This window comes from Humulus lupulus, chromosome 2, assembly GCF_963169125.1.
Source record: "Humulus lupulus chromosome 2, drHumLupu1.1, whole genome shotgun sequence".
Taxonomy (NCBI): domain Eukaryota; kingdom Viridiplantae; phylum Streptophyta; class Magnoliopsida; order Rosales; family Cannabaceae; genus Humulus; species Humulus lupulus.
In genome coordinates, this window is record NC_084794.1 from 3,125,790 (window position 1) to 3,143,846 (window position 18,057).

General features: G+C 37.7%; 1 protein-coding gene across 1 annotated transcript; it reads left to right on the forward strand.

Annotated features, from left to right (window-relative positions):
* The first annotated feature begins 1,631 nt into the window (after positions 1–1,631).
* LOC133815777 (actin-related protein 8-like) lies at positions 1,632–17,856 on the forward strand. The gene is made up of 7 exons (XM_062248577.1): positions 1,632–1,770; positions 14,396–14,457; positions 14,619–14,716; positions 15,230–15,311; positions 15,579–15,721; positions 15,991–16,139; positions 17,711–17,856. The coding sequence occupies exons 2-7, from the start codon at positions 14,397–14,399 to the stop codon at positions 17,721–17,723; spliced, it is 546 nt and encodes a 181-aa protein (XP_062104561.1). The 5' UTR covers positions 1,632–1,770; position 14,396; the 3' UTR covers positions 17,724–17,856.
* Positions 17,857–18,057: the final 201 nt, after the last annotated feature.

The window sequence follows — 18,057 nt, forward strand, 5'->3', positions numbered from 1 at the left end:
CAAGCAAACAGAAAACAAATGAAGTATGTAACAACACAAGGCACAAAGTCTTTGGCTGCTAAGCGTCACCAATATGTAAGTGAAGATGTTAATTTAATTTTATAAAATAACACATTCTAAAACATTGTGTTTACATTTGTATAGGAGAACCCAGATGCACATGTTGTTGATACTTGGAGGGATGCTCATATGAAAAAATCGACAAAATCTTTTGTCAATGAGGCAACTCAACAAGAGTATGTAAGTGAATAGTATTGTTTTCTTGTTTCCAATGTTTCTAATTTTTGTTTATAATGTTATCTTTATACATGAAAAAATGGTGGCAGAGGTTCAGAGGTCACAACTTGAGAGATAGAATCAACAGCAGAGTGAGGCATCTCTTAATGTATCGGGCGTTGATTCGTCCCCGGTCGATCAATACGAGATACTAAGTAAAGTACTTGGGGAGAGATCTGACTACCAAAGAGGAGTGGATTATAGGGCGAAAGGGAAGGAAAGAAAGACAACCTCTAGCTCTACAGATCAAAGTCAGTCCCGAGCAAATACTGGTGCTACACCTAATGAAGATATGACTACTATGGCTATGATGATGAAGGCAATTCGTGAGACGCGTCAAAAGGTGGTACCTGAGCAATCCAGTAATCTGTATGACCCACGGTTTGATAGTTTTCTGCAGAGGTATTTGCCACCACAATCCGAAGGTGGTTTGTCTTCTCAGAGTAACACTGCCAATCCCGACCTTCATACACCGCCACAACAGCAGTACCATCCTCCTTCACAGTTTCCGCCACAGCAGCAGTACCAACCTCATCCACCGTATCCGCCACATGAGTCGTCGCAACAACCTCATCAATATCAAAACCAATATATTTTTGGACGCTCTTCCCAGTCTCCTCCACTATATTTTAGCTTTACCGATTTTCAAGGAGGATCGATGCAGCCTCCGCTACCTAATGTTAGGTATGGGGAGGTTGGAGGTTCGTCGCAGCAACCATATGTGAGATATCACTACACCAAATAACTATTTTCATAACACATGAATATAACTCAATTGAAAAAGTGTTATGGTAATAGGCAAAGCAAAAAAGAAAAAGGTGGTATAAAATTTTGGGAGCCCGCTAAAATGTAAGGAGGCGGTGTTTTTTTTCTTTCCTTTTTTTAATTACTAAGTAAAAATAATTTTATGGGAATAGATCCTGTTTTCATCTCTCTCAAAATGATATCTCCCTTATCCGGCCCCTAATTACCAGCAGCGGTTCACAAACTCCAATCCCGTCGATAACTTCGACCCTAAGGTCTGGGACTAGGACACGGTTAGACTCCTTGCCAAGCCCCTTGACTCTGCGGCCTCCCCCGCCGTCAACGCTGCGGACATCGCCAAGACGGAAGAATTCCCTGCAACTCCAACCCCTGAGATAACCGATGCCACTCTCCGCAGAAATCTGGGGGGCGGCTTCACTTGTGGGGATGACCCCAGATCCAGACCCAATAAGAGGGTTCGCTCTGGTAATTTTTGCTGTAGATTTCTGTTGTTTAGAACGGCGAGGTTCATCATCTTCTTGCTTGCTCCTTGCAGGTTTCATCCCCTTTCCGAGTTTGACGAGGGCAAGCAGAGTTGTATAAGGAGGCTTGCTAGGCAAAATCGGCGTAGGAGGAAAACTCAACCAGACGATGTCGGCTCAAGACTTGTGCTCCCTGGAGATGGAGACAATAAAATTAATGGACACTTGGATATCTTTAACTTGTTGGCTGCTGTGGCTCGCGCTCAAGGTAAACGATCATGCTCTAAGGGTTTTCTGTGTTTTGTGTTCTAAATTCTCATTGATATTGTATTGAATTCGTATGCTGCGTTTTTTACATAGAGATAAGATAGAGTTTTAATAAGTAAAAACTACAAGATTCTTTTCTTCTAGTTCATCAGTATAGCTTCTTACCATAGTGAGTCTTCTTCACACAAGTCACCTTGGAACCGAAAAACCAAGCTCTGATCAATACAGAATGATTTCAGTCAGAACACAAGAATTAAAACACTGTTATAATGCAACATTATGCATATTATAGAGGTCATGAATCAATCTCAGTAAGAAAATAATGTAAATCTTGTCATTTCTCCATGATATGTTCTAAACATTTTTTATAAATTAAAAATAAACCCTTTGGCTCTACTGCAATCGACAGTGCCATCAATTTTAGTCCAATATGAAGCATAGATGAAAGTGTCCACCTCCAAACACAACACACATGTCTCACGTGCCATCAATTTCATCAATGATAAACTATTCACTAATAACTGAATCACTCTTTAGTTCTAAATGTAAGCCAAAAACTCGTAGCAAATGTATGATTTTGTTTAGTCCTCAAATTTGATTCACCTTGCTGCATCAGCTTAAAACTTGTTCTAACTAACCAGTTATTTGTCTTAACTTATAACTAAAATGACGTTTGCAAAAAACTTTCTATTAAACATTCGATCAATCAATGACTGCACTCAACAGATTATTCGAACCCTCCAAAAATACCTGTTGATGTCTATCATGATACCTCCTCTGCTCTGGTTCCAGAGATAGGTTTTCTTGCCTTATATCTATTGTTTTTTTCTTCTTTGAAAAAGTTCTTGGTTAGTTTTTGGAATGTTTGTTTGTATTGAGGTTCAAGGTAGTGTGTAGAGTCCAAGAACTTTACTTAGCTAAGATAGATAATAGTACGATAGTATTTATAGCGTTATCTTTGTTACTATGGATTTTTGGTTCAGACCGGGAATTATTTGGACACTCATAGTAGTACTTATAGATTTTCTAAGTTTAATCTATAGTTTAAGAATATTAAGTATAACCTAAGGTTTGATTAAAGTGACTGATATTAAGGATTATATTTATTATATTATAAGGTTTAGACATCAACCAATAGGATTTTAAACACATGTTATGAATGGTGATTAAGGATTAAGTATTTTTGGGGATTAAATCTAATAAGGAGTAAAGTTTGAATGTTATAGGGTCAGTCAGCAGCTTTGAGTACGTTGAGGGCTTAGTCAAGGCTGTTTACTCCATTCAAACTTAGCTAAAAATGTGTAATTTCGTGTTTAAATATTCAGCGAGTGCCGATATATCGCAGCTGTAGGGGGCGATATGTCGCAGCACGTAGATACGGAAAACACGAAACGATGCACGGTCGCCTCGGGCATACTGGCCCAGGCGATATATCGCCTACAGGGGGCGATATATCGCCTCCTTCAGCATATGTTCAATTGTTTTTGAATTCTTTTCCTTTCAGCCATTCAAACTCCTTCAACAGCCCAGCATCTTTTGAACGAGTCTTCAGCCTCTGCTGAACGAGTATTCAAATATTTTTCACCTAAAAAGCCATTATTTTTATTCAAGTAAAATCAAGATCTTTTCATCTCCAAACTCTATAAATAGGACCTAGTACCTAGCCATTATTCACCATTTGCTCTAAGTTCAGAAGCTACTAGTGTTAAGTGAGTGTGAGAGTGTAAACACTTGGTTTGGGAAAAACTATAAGCTTAAACATCATAAGCTTATCAAACACTTTGGGAAGTGAGTTCTATAGTATTTCGGTGGAGGTTAGATTGATCTTGCAAATCTTTAAGGTAAACCCGAAACTCTATTCCATTTATTTCATGCTATTTCCTTTCTCAAAACCTTCTACTCAGTCCCCTAACCTTATTCTTATTTTGGTTAGGGAATCCAAGTTCTTAAGCATATAAGTCGGTAAGTATGTTTTTTTTATGGTTTAGTCTTTCCATCTCCTTCATTTCATCTCCTTTCTTTAGACTCACTCTTTCTTATGGTTTTAGGAGTGTTCCAAAAAGTCCCAAATCAGTCCATTATATCCCGGTAACTTTGGTAAGGAAAATAGGCTAGAATCTATATGTTTATGTTATCTTATGTGTTATGTTTTCATATGTTATGAATATGTTATTGTGTGTATGTTGTAGGCTTGGGCATATGCCCTATTTGACTAACAAGACCCCAAAAAGGTTGTGGGCATAAGCCTATTTAGCTGGTAGGACCCCACTAATCTCATGGGCATAAGCTTGTTTAGTCTATGGGACCCCAAGTAATAATGGCCATTATAATAAGTGTATTATGTGTTATGATATGTCTTTACGTTTATTATGAAGTTTATGTTTATGACTATGTGTTAGATTTTCCTTGCTGGGCATTAGGCTCATTCCTTTCTGTTTATGTGCAGGAAATAAGCTTTAGAGGTGGAAAGATTCGTGATGCTTAGAGGATGTGTATCGATGGTGAATGGAGTCAAGGAGTCGAGAGTTCGATCTTTCGAGGATGTAGTCTTGTTTTACCTTTTTATGGTTTTACATGTATTTTTGTAGAGTCCAAGAACTTTACTTAGCTAAGATAGATAGTAGTATGATAGTATTTATAGCATTATCTTTGTTACTTTGGATTTTTGGTTCAGACCGGGAGTTATTTGGACACTCATAGTAGTACTTATAGATTTTCTAAGTTTAACCTATAGTTTAAGAATATTAAGTATAACCTAAGGTTTGATTAATGTGACTGATATTAAGGATTATATTATTATATTATAAGGTTTAGACATCAACCAATAGGATTTTAAGCACATGTTTTGAATGGTAATTAAGGATTAAGATTTTTGAGGATTAAATATAATAAGGAGTAAAGTTTGAATGTTATAGGGTCAGTCAGCAGCTTTGAGTACGTTGAGGGCTTAGTGAAGGCTGTTTACTCCATTCAAACTTAGCTAAAAATGTGTAATTTCGTGTTTAAATATTCAGCGTGTGCCGATATATCGCAGCTATAGGGGGCGATATGTCGCAGCACGTAGATACGGAAAACACGAAACGATGCACGGTCGCCTCGGGCATACTGGCCCAGGCGATATATCGCCTACAGGGGGCGATATATCGCCTCCTTCAGCATGGATTCAAACTCTTTTGAATTCATTTCCTTTCAGCCATTCAAACTCCTTCAACAGTCCAGCATCTTGTGAACGAGTCTTCAGCCTCTGCTGAACGATTATTCAAATGATTTTCACCTAAAAAGCCATTATTTTTATTCAAGTAAAATCAAGATATTTTCATTCCCAAACTCTATAAATAGGACCTAGTACCCAGCCATTATTCACCATTTGCTCTAAAGCTGCTAGTGTTAAGTGAGTGTGAGAGTGTAAACACTTGGTTTGGGGAAAAACTATAAGCTTAAACATCATAAGCTTATCAAACACTTTGGGAAGTGAGTTCTATAGTATTTCGGTGAAGGTTAGATTGATCTTGCAAATCTTTGAGGTAAACCCAAAACTCTAGTTCCTTTCTGTATTTTATGTTATTTCCTTTCTCAAAACCTTCTACTCAGTCCCCTAACCTTATTCTTATTTTGGTTAGGGAATCCAAGCTCTTAAGCATATAAGTTGGTAAGTATGTTTTTATGGTTTAGTCTTTCCATCTCTTTCATTTCATCTCCTTTCTTTAGACTCACTCTTTCTTATGGTTTTAGGAGTGTTCCAAAAGTCCCAACTCAGTCCATAATCCCGGTAACTTTGGTAAGGAAAATAGGCTAGAATCAACATGTTATGTGCTTATGTTATCTATATGATTTATGTTATTAAAAGTGTTATGATATGTATATGTGTATGTTTGTAGGCTTGGGCATATGACCCATATGACTAACAAGACCCCAAATGGGTTATGGGCATATGACCTACTTAGCTAGTAGGACCCCACTAATCCCATGGGCATATGCTTGTTTAGTCTATGGGACCCCAAGTAATAATGGCCATTATAATAAGTGAATTATGTGTTATGATATGTCTTTACGTTATTATGAAATTATGTTTATGTTTATGACTATGTGTTAGATTTTTCCTTGCTGGGCATTAGGCTCATTCCTTTCTGTTTATGTGCAGGAAATAAGCTTTAGAGGTGGAAAGATTCGTGACGCTTAGAGGATGTGTATCGATGGTGAATGGAGTCAAGGGGCCGAGCGTTATTCGATTCGAGGATGTAGTCTTGTTTATGCTTTTATGGTTTTAAATGTATTTTCCGCATTTTCTATGTAACTCTTTTTAGTTTTTAAGTTATTTTTGTTTTAAAGACAATGGGTACCCATATCCTACTTATTTTATGAAAGTAACCTTTGTTTCCACAAGTTTCAATAAAATTATGGTATTTCCGCAAAAATGTAAGTGTTATGTATAGATTCGTTAATGGTCCAAATAGTCTAGATTAGTGGGTCGTTACAGTTGGTATCAGAGCAAACGGTTCCTTCGCATGAAGTTCTCCTCGATACACATGCTCAAAGCTCCGAATCGGACCGCCAAGTAAGTGTTTAAGTTACAAGTTACAAGTTACTTTGTCTATGTGTATAGCTAACGACTTTAGTGTTTATGTTTCAGTTAAGAATGAATGGAGCTTTAAGCAATGAGGATATCCGAGCCATTAAGGCTTTAAAAAGAATAAGGGAGCCAAGAAACACCGTAGGAGTACTAGAAAAGATCACTCGAAGATTGATCTTGTTCCACAAAGAGATAGGTCACCTTCAAGAGTCTAAGAAAATCATGATGAGAGCTGCAGAACAATATGTCCTAGTAATTAGGCTTTTAAAAGATTTTCCTTCTGCAATTTTAACTTTAGAAGAAATATGGGAGAATATAAATAATGATGATGACTTACAAGCAGCCCTAAGATATTATTCTCTCATACTTAAGTTCACCTATGATTTAGAGTTTCAATTCACTAATGAGCAACAACATAGGATCTTCTTGAATCTTCCCCGAGGAAATTTTGAGGCTCAAGAAAATGATGATTATAAGGAGATAGATAATGATATGCTAGATGAAGGATCGGATGTAGAAGATCCCGATTTTTAGAATAGCTAGTTTTTCATTGTTTGTTTTGTTTATTTCTTTGTTTTATGATTGTAATAAGTGAAAATCTTTTTCCAAATTGATTTCATGTTATTTTATTTTCATGTATGAGTTTGATTTTTTTTCGCAATCATAATGAGTAATAAATAAAATGAATAATGACTAAGTTCAGTGAAGGTGGATACAAATCAATGAACCAAGTTTCCTTATTGAGAGTTAGGGGGCCTTAGTAGTGGGAACGATTTTACTGATCCCAGCCCTCCCTCAATATTGTTAACTTTGGAACAAAGATAAGTTTCGAGCCTGAGAATTAAGTCATATAGGATGATTAGAAACACACTTAGAAAATAAAGATGACTTGTTTTTCTAAGTATAGAAACCCACTCTAATAATAAATAAAGACCTATATAATTTTTCATAAGAAGTCATAATAAATAGGTCCGAGATATGTTTGTTTTAGAATAAGTTTTTGCCTTAGAGCCTATTAGGGTAAGTTCTAACAAGTTCTCGACTCTTAGAACTTTTGGTGAAGATGTCGCTCCGAAGATCTGCACGCACCAACGGAAACGCCTCCAACGTTGTTCCAACGACCAATGATGCCCTCCAGTTCGCAGAAGAGGAGTGCGTGCTACTACTAGCCGCAACGCGCCGACACCATCAGCTGACAACACCGTGGAAATCGCTAGACGGCGACAACAAGTCGAGGAACTCTTGCAGCAACAACGTCAACAGGCGCAGACTCAGCCCCAGCCTCCGCCGCAACCGCAGCCGCAGCTACAACAAATGGCCCTAGCACCCCAACAAGTTGGTCCATATGGGGGATGGCCAGTGACGAACTACGCACCACATCCAGTACCGAATATGGAGTCAGTATATGAGAGGTTCCACAAGCAGCACGCTCCAAACTTTAAAGGGACTATAGACCCCTTTGAGGCAGAAGAGTGGCTAAGGATGTGAAGCCAATTCTTACGCACATGAATTTCAGTAATGCAGACCGCATATCCTGCGTCTCGTCATTACTCAGGAAGGATGCCAGAATATGGTGGGACTTAGTTCAGCAGACTAACGATGTCACCACCATGATATGGACAAGATTTGTGGAGCCGTTCCACAAGAAGTATTACTCCTCGGCAGTCATCACTAATGATAGAAGAATATGCTCGTCAGTTCAACAGATTAGTCAAGTTTGCACCAGAGTTGGTCCCAACCGACTTTACGAGGTTGACCAAGTTCGTCAGAGGACTTAGACCAAAGATGGAATTAGGGGTTAAGCTAGCAGACCTGGGAACTACAACAAAAAGGATTCAGAGGAATGCTAAGAGGGATTAAACGATGGTTCCAGACCAAAGTCTTTGCATTGACCCAAGGAGGAACCCATGCTAGTAACAAGCATTTATAGGTCAGATCATATCCTCAATAGTATATGTATCGCTAGATTGGTAGCAGTATACTCGTATATCTCGTTAGGAATGATAGAAAAACTAGACAAACCTAGTGAAAGATTTAGAACTAGGTTTGTAACCGAGTTGCCTTCGGGCAGAGTAGTTCTATCATCACGAATAGTACGAGGCTTACCGATCAAGATTGAGGACATAGGACTAGAAGGAGATCTGATAGAGCTAGTAATCAAGGACTTCGACGTAATACTAAGCATGGATTGGCTAGCACGGCATGGCGCAACGATCGACAGCAAACGCAAGAAGGTGATGTTCGAGACTCCTGACGGCCAGAGATCATGGGACAAGCTTCAGGACTACGCACACCGTTAGTGTCATCTCTCAAAGCTCAGAGAATGATGGAGAAAGGATGCCAAGCATTCTTAGCCAGCATCACGAATGTGGAGAAGGAGACATCACTCAAAGTTGGAGATGTTCGGGTTATACAAGAATTTCCAGAAGTTTTCCCCGATGACTTGCCAGGATTGCCGCCAAATCGAGAAATAGACTTCACGATAGAATTAGTACCCGGCACCGAGCCTATCTCTAAGGCACCATACCGGATGGCACCTACGGAACTCAAGGAGTTAAAGACACAGCTATAAGAACTCCTAGACTTGGGTTTCATTAGGCCAAGCCATTCACCATGGGGAGCTCCGGTACTATTCGTGAAGAAGAAGGACGGAAGTATGCGCATGTGCATAGACTACCGTGAGCTGAATAAAGTGAACAAATACCCGCTACTTCGGATTGATGATTTGTTTGATCAACTCCGAGGCGCGACTGTATTCAATTTACGGTCCGGGTATCATCAGCTCAAGGTAAAGGGAGAAGATATTCCTAAGACAACCTTTAGGACTCGTTATGGACGTTACGAGTTCTTGGTTATGTCTTTGGGTCTTACTAACGCACCAGCCGCGTTTATGGACTTAATGAATAGGGTCTTCAAAGACTATTTGGATAAATTCGTCGTTGTGTTCATCAACAATATCTTAGTATACTCCAAGGATGAAGTAGAGCACGAGGAACATTGAGGATGATTTTGACGCGATCGAACGAGCATCAACTTTGCGCCAAGTTCAAAGAAATGCGAATTTTGGCTTTCGCAAGTGGCGTTCCTCGGGCACATCATATCAAAAGACGGAGTTGCAGTAGATCCATCGAAGGTAGAGGCCATGAAGGATTGGCCTAGACCAAAGAACGCGTCAGAAGTAAGAAGCTTCTTAGGGCTAGCAGGTTACTATAGAAAGTTTGTAGAGGGCTTTTCTAAGATAGCCACTCCACTCACCAACCTGACCCGGAAGCAACAAAAGTTTAACTGGAATGATAAGTGTGAGGAAAGCTTCCAATTGCTTAAGGATAAGCTTTGCTCAACACCAGTACTTAGTGTACCGATACCCGACGATAAGTTCGTTGTCTAATGCGATGCATCAAAGCTAGGATTGGGATGCGTGTTGATGCAAAAATGACAAGGTGATAGCCTACGCCTCACGTCAGTTGAAGGAGTATAAGCAACACTATCCAACTCACGATATGGAGTTGGCAGCGGTGGTCTTTGCGTTAAAAATCTGGCGCCATTGTGCGAGATTTACACGGACCACAAAAGTTTAAAATACTTCTTTACGCAGAAGGAGCTCAACATGAGGCAGCGCAGGTGGTTAGAGTTAGTAAAGGATTACAACTGTGAAATCCTATACCACCCAGGGAAAGCGAATGTAGTTGCCGATGCACTCAGCCGGAAAAACTATGGGAATTTAGCAGCCTTATCCGGGATAGAAAAGCCACTACAGCAGGAGCTTATCAGTGCTGGAATAGAAATGGTTGTAGGCAAGCTGGCTAACTTGTCTATCCAATCAAATCTGCTAGAGGACATACGGATTGGTCAGAGACATGAGGAATCGCTAGCACCACATATGGAAGCAGTCAGAGAAGGCAAGAATACAGATTTCTCAATATCTAGCCAAGGTTTATTGAGATATAAGGATCGGGTATGCGTGCCAGACAATCAGAGTATTAAGAAGACAATCCTAGAAGAAGCGCATAATGCCCCGTACTCAGTTCATCCAGGGTCTACCAAGATGACTTATGACATCAAGGCAGTCTATTGGTGGCCAGGGATGAAGAAGGACATAGCTGAGTATGTATCTAAGTGTCTGGTATGCCAGCAAGTGAAAGCAAAGCATCAGCGGCCTGCAGGTTTATTGCAACCGCTTAGCATACCAGAATGGAAGTGGGACGATATAGCCATGGACTTCGTGACGGGTCTGCCAAGGACGAATAAGTAGCATGATTCTGCTTGGATAGTCATAGATAGACTAACCAAGTCGGCTCATTTTCTGCCTGTTAAGACTTCTTATACGGCAGACCAATATGCAGACATCTACATCCAAGAGATTGTACGATTGCATGGAATCCCCAAGACGATAATGTCAGATAGAGGATCAGTATTTACGTCAAAATTTTGGAGAAACTTACAGATAGATATGGGTACTAAGTTAAGCCTTAGTACAACTTTCCATCCTCAGACAGATGGGCAGTTTAAGCGTACGATTCAGATCTTAGAGGTATGCTACGCGCGTGTATACTTGATTTCGAAGGATCGTGGAACAAGTACTTACCACTGATCGAGTTCTCGTACAACAACAGCTACCAGTCAACGATCGGAATGGCACCTTATGTGTTGCTATATGGAAGAAGGTACCGATCACCGTTGCACTGGGACGAGGTAGGAGAAAGGCAGCTTAAGGCTCGAAGCTGTTAGACAAGCTTAAGAAGCAGTAACGCTTATTAGACAGCGTATGCTGGCTGCTCAAAGCCGTCAGAAAAGCTATGCGGATACCAAGCGACGCGATGTGGAATTCCAAGTTGGAGATCAAGTCTTCTTGAAGATATCTCCTATGAAAGGTGTCAAGCAGTTCGGGAAGAAAGGCAAGTTTCGTCCCCGATTCATAGGTCCTTTTAGATATTGGACAAAGTGGGAACAGTTGCGTATAGACTAGCCCTACCGCCAGCACTAGCCGATAGTCACAACGTCTTCCACATCTCAATGTTACGCAAATATGTGTCAGACCCATCTCACGTCCTCAAATACGATACGATAGCACTCCAGAAAGACTTAAGTTACGAGGAACGACCGGTTAGCATCCTAGATAGATGGATGAAGTAGTTACGGTCTAAGAGCTTTCCTATAGTCAAAGTCCTATGGAGCAATAGTTCTGAATGCGAGGCAATGTGGGAGTTGGAGGAGGACATGCAAGGCCGGTATCCGGAGTTATGTGATAAGTAAATTTCGAGGACGAAATTCTTTTTAGTAGGGGAGAATTGTAGAGTCCAAGAACTTTACTTAGCTAAGATAGATAGTAGTATGATAGTATTTATAGCATTATCTTTGTTACTTTGGATTTTTGGTTCAGACCGGGAGTTATTTGGACACTCATAGTAGTACTTATAGATTTTCTAAGTTTAACCTATAGTTTAAGAATATTAAGTATAACCTAAGGTTTGATTAATGTGACTGATATTAAGGATTATATTATTATATTATAAGGTTTAGACATCAACCAATAGGATTTTAAGCACATGTTTTGAATGGTAATTAAGGATTAAGATTTTTGAGGATTAAATATAATAAGGAGTAAAGTTTGAATGTTATAGGGTCAGTCAGCAGCTTTGAGTACGTTGAGGGCTTAGTCAAGGCTGTTTACTCCATTCAAACTTAGCTAAAAATGTGTAATTTCGTGTTTAAATATTCAGCGTGTGCCGATATATCGCAGCTATAGGGGGCGATATGTCGCAGCACGTAGATACGGAAAACACGAAACGATGCACGGTCGCCTCGGGCATACTGGCCCAGGCGATATATCGCCTACAGGGGGCGATATATCGCCTCCTTCAGCATGGATTCAAACTCTTTTGAATTCATTTCCTTTCAGCCATTCAAACTCCTTCAACAGTCCAGCATCTTGTGAACGAGTCTTCAGCCTCTGCTGAACGATTATTCAAATGATTTTCACCTAAAAAGCCATTATTTTTATTCAAGTAAAATCAAGATATTTTCATTCCCAAACTCTATAAATAGGACCTAGTACCCAGCCATTATTCACCATTTGCTCTAAAGCTGCTAGTGTTAAGTGAGTGTGAGAGTGTAAACACTTGGTTTGGGGAAAAACTATAAGCTTAAACATCATAAGCTTATCAAACACTTTGGGAAGTGAGTTCTATAGTATTTCGGTGAAGGTTAGATTGATCTTGCAAATCTTTGAGGTAAACCCAAAACTCTAGTTCCTTTCTGTATTTTATGTTATTTCCTTTCTCAAAACCTTCTACTCAGTCCCCTAACCTTATTCTTATTTTGGTTAGGGAATCCAAGCTCTTAAGCATATAAGTTGGTAAGTATGTTTTTATGGTTTAGTCTTTCCATCTCTTTCATTTCATCTCCTTTCTTTAGACTCACTCTTTCTTATGGTTTTAGGAGTGTTCCAAAAGTCCCAACTCAGTCCATAATCCCGGTAACTTTGGTAAGGAAAATAGGCTAGAATCAACATGTTATGTGCTTATGTTATCTATATGATTTATGTTATTAAAAGTGTTATGATATGTATATGTGTATGTTTGTAGGCTTGGGCATATGACCCATATGACTAACAAGACCCCAAATGGGTTATGGGCATATGACCTACTTAGCTAGTAGGACCCCACTAATCCCATGGGCATATGCTTGTTTAGTCTATGGGACCCCAAGTAATAATGGCCATTATAATAAGTGAATTATGTGTTATGATATGTCTTTACGTTATTATGAAATTATGTTTATGTTTATGACTATGTGTTAGATTTTTCCTTGCTGGGCATTAGGCTCATTCCTTTCTGTTTATGTGCAGGAAATAAGCTTTAGAGGTGGAAAGATTCGTGACGCTTAGAGGATGTGTATCGATGGTGAATGGAGTCAAGGGGCCGAGCGTTATTCGATTCGAGGATGTAGTCTTGTTTATGCTTTTATGGTTTTAAATGTATTTTCCGCATTTTCTATGTAACTCTTTTTAGTTTTTAAGTTATTTTTGTTTTAAAGACAATGGGTACCCATATCCTACTTATTTTATGAAAGTAACCTTTGTTTCCACAAGTTTCAATAAAATTATGGTATTTCCGCAAAAATGTAAGTGTTATGTATAGATTCGTTAATGGTCCAAATAGTCTAGATTAGTGGGTCGTTACAATTTTTCCGCACTTTCTATGTAATTCCTTTTCACTTTAAGCTATGTTTTGTTTTAAAGACAATGGGTACCCATATCCTAACTTAAATTTATGTAAGTTTTAACATTGGTTTTTATAAGTTTCCAATAAAGATATGGTATTTTCGCAAAATGTAAGTTTTGTTAAGGATTTGTATGCATAGTTTCATTAATGGTCCAAAAGTCTAGAGTAGTGGATCATTACATAGTGTAAGGTAACTGTGGTCTATGTTACTCTTGAACTAATGGTCAATGCCCCACAAGTGTATGATAAAATGATGCAAAGAAACTGTATATACATTATGAGCTTGGACAGATAGAATATGCTATATGAGCCCTTTGGTTTAATGAAGCATTCAAGATAGTTTTAGAGGTTGAGCTATATATTTCTAGGCTAATAATCTAGAAGACAACAATTTCTTGCATGAGATGAGATTTCTTGCTAACAATTTATTGCTAAGATCCAAACTAGAAAGATGAACAAGAGACCAAATTGAAGAGTTCAGCTCTTCTATGGCAGTGGAAGATAAACAAATGTATTTAATTTGTGACTGATACTAATTTTATGACAGGTGCCAATTTTTTTTTTCTATGCAGAACCCAATGAGTAGAAGCCATATTTAGCTTAGTTATCCAGAGTGAAGGTTTAAAAAGGATCATATACATATAACAAATTGAGTTATAAGCTTTTATAAGACTTGACTTTTATTTGAAATCCACATTCTATTCCAATAAAGACCTCATGAAAACAACAAATATTCATATTAGAAAAAACCCAGCCTGAGCTTTTTCTTTGCTTTGGCTTTCATGAAATGAGCTTCTTTACTCACATATGTATATTTGATATGTCTTTTACAGGATGGAGGTAAGAGCACCATCACAGCCAGTGGTTGTGTCTATACCAATATTGCATTATGATGGTCAGCTTCTATATATTCATTGCCTTTTCTGTAATTTAGATAGTTCAATTTTTTTGAAGTTTGGTCGTGTAATTTCTTAGTGAGACACTTGAGAATTGTGTGTTTTTCTTGTTTGAGACACTTTCTGTCCTTATGATGTGGTTTCTGTCTTTTTATTGTAGATACTGAATCTGCAAAAGCATCAAGACGGCAACTCAAGGAAGCTATATATACAACACTATTTAACATGAATGTTCCTGCTGTTTGTGCAATTAATCAGGTAAATTTCGCTAAGCCTTAACTTGCCGCTGCTGTTTAATATTCTAAAATATTTAATACTAAAAGAAATAAGAGTAATTTTTTATTTTTTTAAAACTAGGATTCCGCTAACAATTGCTATGTAGGTATCCAAGAGAAACTTAAACCTCATACCTTGTGATATAGCAAGCCATATGCCTTATCATTTGAGCTACCCCTCTTTGGTAAAGAATTAAGATTAGTTTGTTTCATGCAAAAATGACATTTACCATCGGATATAGATTTCGAGGCCTTGATCCAATTTTCATTCTTCATTTTCCTTTTGTAAAGCAAGCTTCTGTGACTTGAGTGGTTGACAATCCTGAACAGGCACCAAATTTACTTATTAACACTATAAACTGAGATGCTTTATGTACTTATGCTTGCTTATGAGTAATTTGGATCTTTTGCTTTTGGCTTAAAATGTTCGATTGATTCTTTGATAAATGTTTTTTATTTGTAAGATCTTATCCTTTTTCTATTTTTGAAAATGTAGGCAACTTTAGCTTTGTATGCTGCTAGAAGAACTTCAAGAATTGTTGTAAATATTGGGTTTCAAGTCACATCAGTTGTTCCAAGTAAGGAGTGATAGTTTCTCTTTTATCTTTTATATGCATTATGCTTCCTTAAACTATCAACAAGGTTTCATTTACCTATGATATATACTGATTAGCCCTACAGTATAAGTTACAATTTTAACTTTCCATGCAGCCTTGCTGCTTTTATTCTTCTTTTTTCATTTTCATTCTATGGATTTTCCAGTGCTTTCTTTTATATCATATCTTGGTTGCATTCAATGTTTGGGCATCTGAAATATACTCTTTTCTTTCTTTTTCGGCTTCTAGTTTTACATGGTAAAGTAATGCGCAAAGTGGGTGTGGAGGTTGTGGGACTGGGAGCACTAAAAATTACCGGGTTTCTTAAGGAGTTGATGCAGCAGAACAATATTAGTTTTGAATCGCTGTACACCGTTCGCACTTTGAAAGAGGTACAAGTCTTGCTTGTTTCTTGAGTGCAGAATATTGTTGTTGAATATTTATCCTCGTTTTTCCTGACTGTAGTTATTCTGTTTTAATACTATCAGCTTTGCACCCTCAAAGAAAATATTTTGCTCATGGTACATTAAACTACTAATACCATTAGTATCTTGTGTTTTAGTGGAATGTTTCAATTTTGTTTTCTACTGCTCTTCTCTCTCATTTTTGTAAGGAGACCTTGCTGAAGCTGAGTTCTATTTATGACCTTATTTCTATACAGAATCTCTGTTATGTTGCCTATGATTATGAGGCTGAGCTACTCAAAGATACACGAGCATCATCTGACGCAGCAGGAGAAGGTCAGTTCACTCTTTCAAGAGAGCGATTTCAAACAGGAGAAATCTTATTCCAGCCACGAATGGCAGGAGTGTAAGTTCTGGAACTTATAATATTTATTGCTTCACGAGCACTGTCAGGAAAGTTCCAACTGTGTGGATGCATGTGAGTGTGTGTGTGTGCTGCAAGGATATTAAAACTTCTACCATATAATTCATCGAAAAAGATGTCTAGAAATGCTTTATGTCTTGATTCTAGGCGTTAAAAATGTGATGAGAATACAGTTCTTCTAAGAGAATATAATTGAGACTTCATGAAAGTATAGTGTTTAAATTGTGAAAAACATATGAATAATATGCATATAATCAGGTAGTTGTTTCATTATTCTTCTGCAAATTTGGTACAGCTAATCTTGTTTTTCACTAGAATTGGAACTCTATAATATTGTAGTTTTTGTAAGTTACTATTATGTCTAGAATAAGGATAGTGGTATGAGCAATATGAATGTATGCTAATTCATGGAAACTTGGAGTAAACTTATTACCTTTTATTTCTATTTTCATTTTGCTCTTTATTTTTATTACAGTTATTGGTTCGGTGCCTTGGGTCACAAATAGATGAACTCTATGTTGTGGTAGTTTTTACTTCAGTTGTTTTTCAGGTAGTCTAGATTAAAGGTGCTTTGTTAATAAGTGGAAATGAATAAGAATATGTATAACTTTGTCAATAAACTATTTTCTCGTGGAGGAATATCATGGGTTTAGCATAGACTACATATATTGTGCCACATGTTAATACAGTAGCCTTTAGTTAACTGACCTGGCCAGTAAGCTACACATAGTTTTTTTTTTCCGTGTTTCCTCATCCCATTTTTGCAGTTAAGTTGCTCTGTAGGTTTCTGTTATGGTTTTTGATTTTTTGTAGTGCTTTAATTATGCTCTTTTTCTTAGTAAATTCTTTTCTTTTTTGTTTTTCTCTTCAAATTCTATAAATGAATTATAGACTTGTACATAATTTGATTTTGATCAAAATTAGGGTATAGGAGCAAGCTATTGAGAAATCTATAGCAAAAACAGGAAGAAATGTAAACAAACTCCTGAAACTAACAGAACCAAAACTAAGCCAGACTCTAATTTAGAGAAGGCAGAACCATTTAAAAGAAAAGATAAGAACTTTAGAAACATATTACTAAATACACTGCCAATTCCGAACATTATCTGAGAAGACGTCTTTGAACTCTTTTGCTTTGAACACACACATAGTAACCCAAAATCTGATCTTCTCCCACAACACCTCCCCAGATTCTTCTTTATCTTCAAAGATTCTCTTTTATGCAACATTATTCAATTGCTTTAACTTGCAATGCTAACATTAGAAATGTGCTGCCTCAAATCATGTGTTGACGTATCAACTTTTCGTGAGCTTGAGACCTTGGTGAGGTCTGTGAGGGTATTTGTTTGCTTTTACCATTTAGGTCTCTTCTAGCTTTAGGCTTTTTTTTTTTTTTTTTTTTTTGAGAAATAGGCTTTGTTAATATTGTTGCTATTAGTGTTTACATATTGTTAATGAAGAGATGATGCAATCATTGTTGCCTATAAATGTACGAGTGAATGCATCTAAAAATTGATTTCTGACTTGTATTATGCTTTTGATTCTTCTCACAGCATTCAATATTAAAACCTTTCATGCTACGTCGAGTTAAAACAGATGTAGTTTCAGAGCTTACCAGGAAAACAGAGATCACAGTGCACTGCAAATTGAGTTCACGACAACAAGCTTTTTATCGAGCTATCATGTAACGCCCTACTTCCTTAGAGCCGTTACTAAGTGAGTTTTTAAGACAAAACAGTGTGCAATGAACTCGCTAACCGAGGTTTTTGAAACAAAAGTGTGACTGATTAAAAGTTAAGGCTGTAATCTTTGAAAATGCATCGTTTCATCAAAACTTCTATTATTAAACAGTTGGGATCCCAAAATAAAGTTTGAAAACTAATTACATCTTGAAATAAGG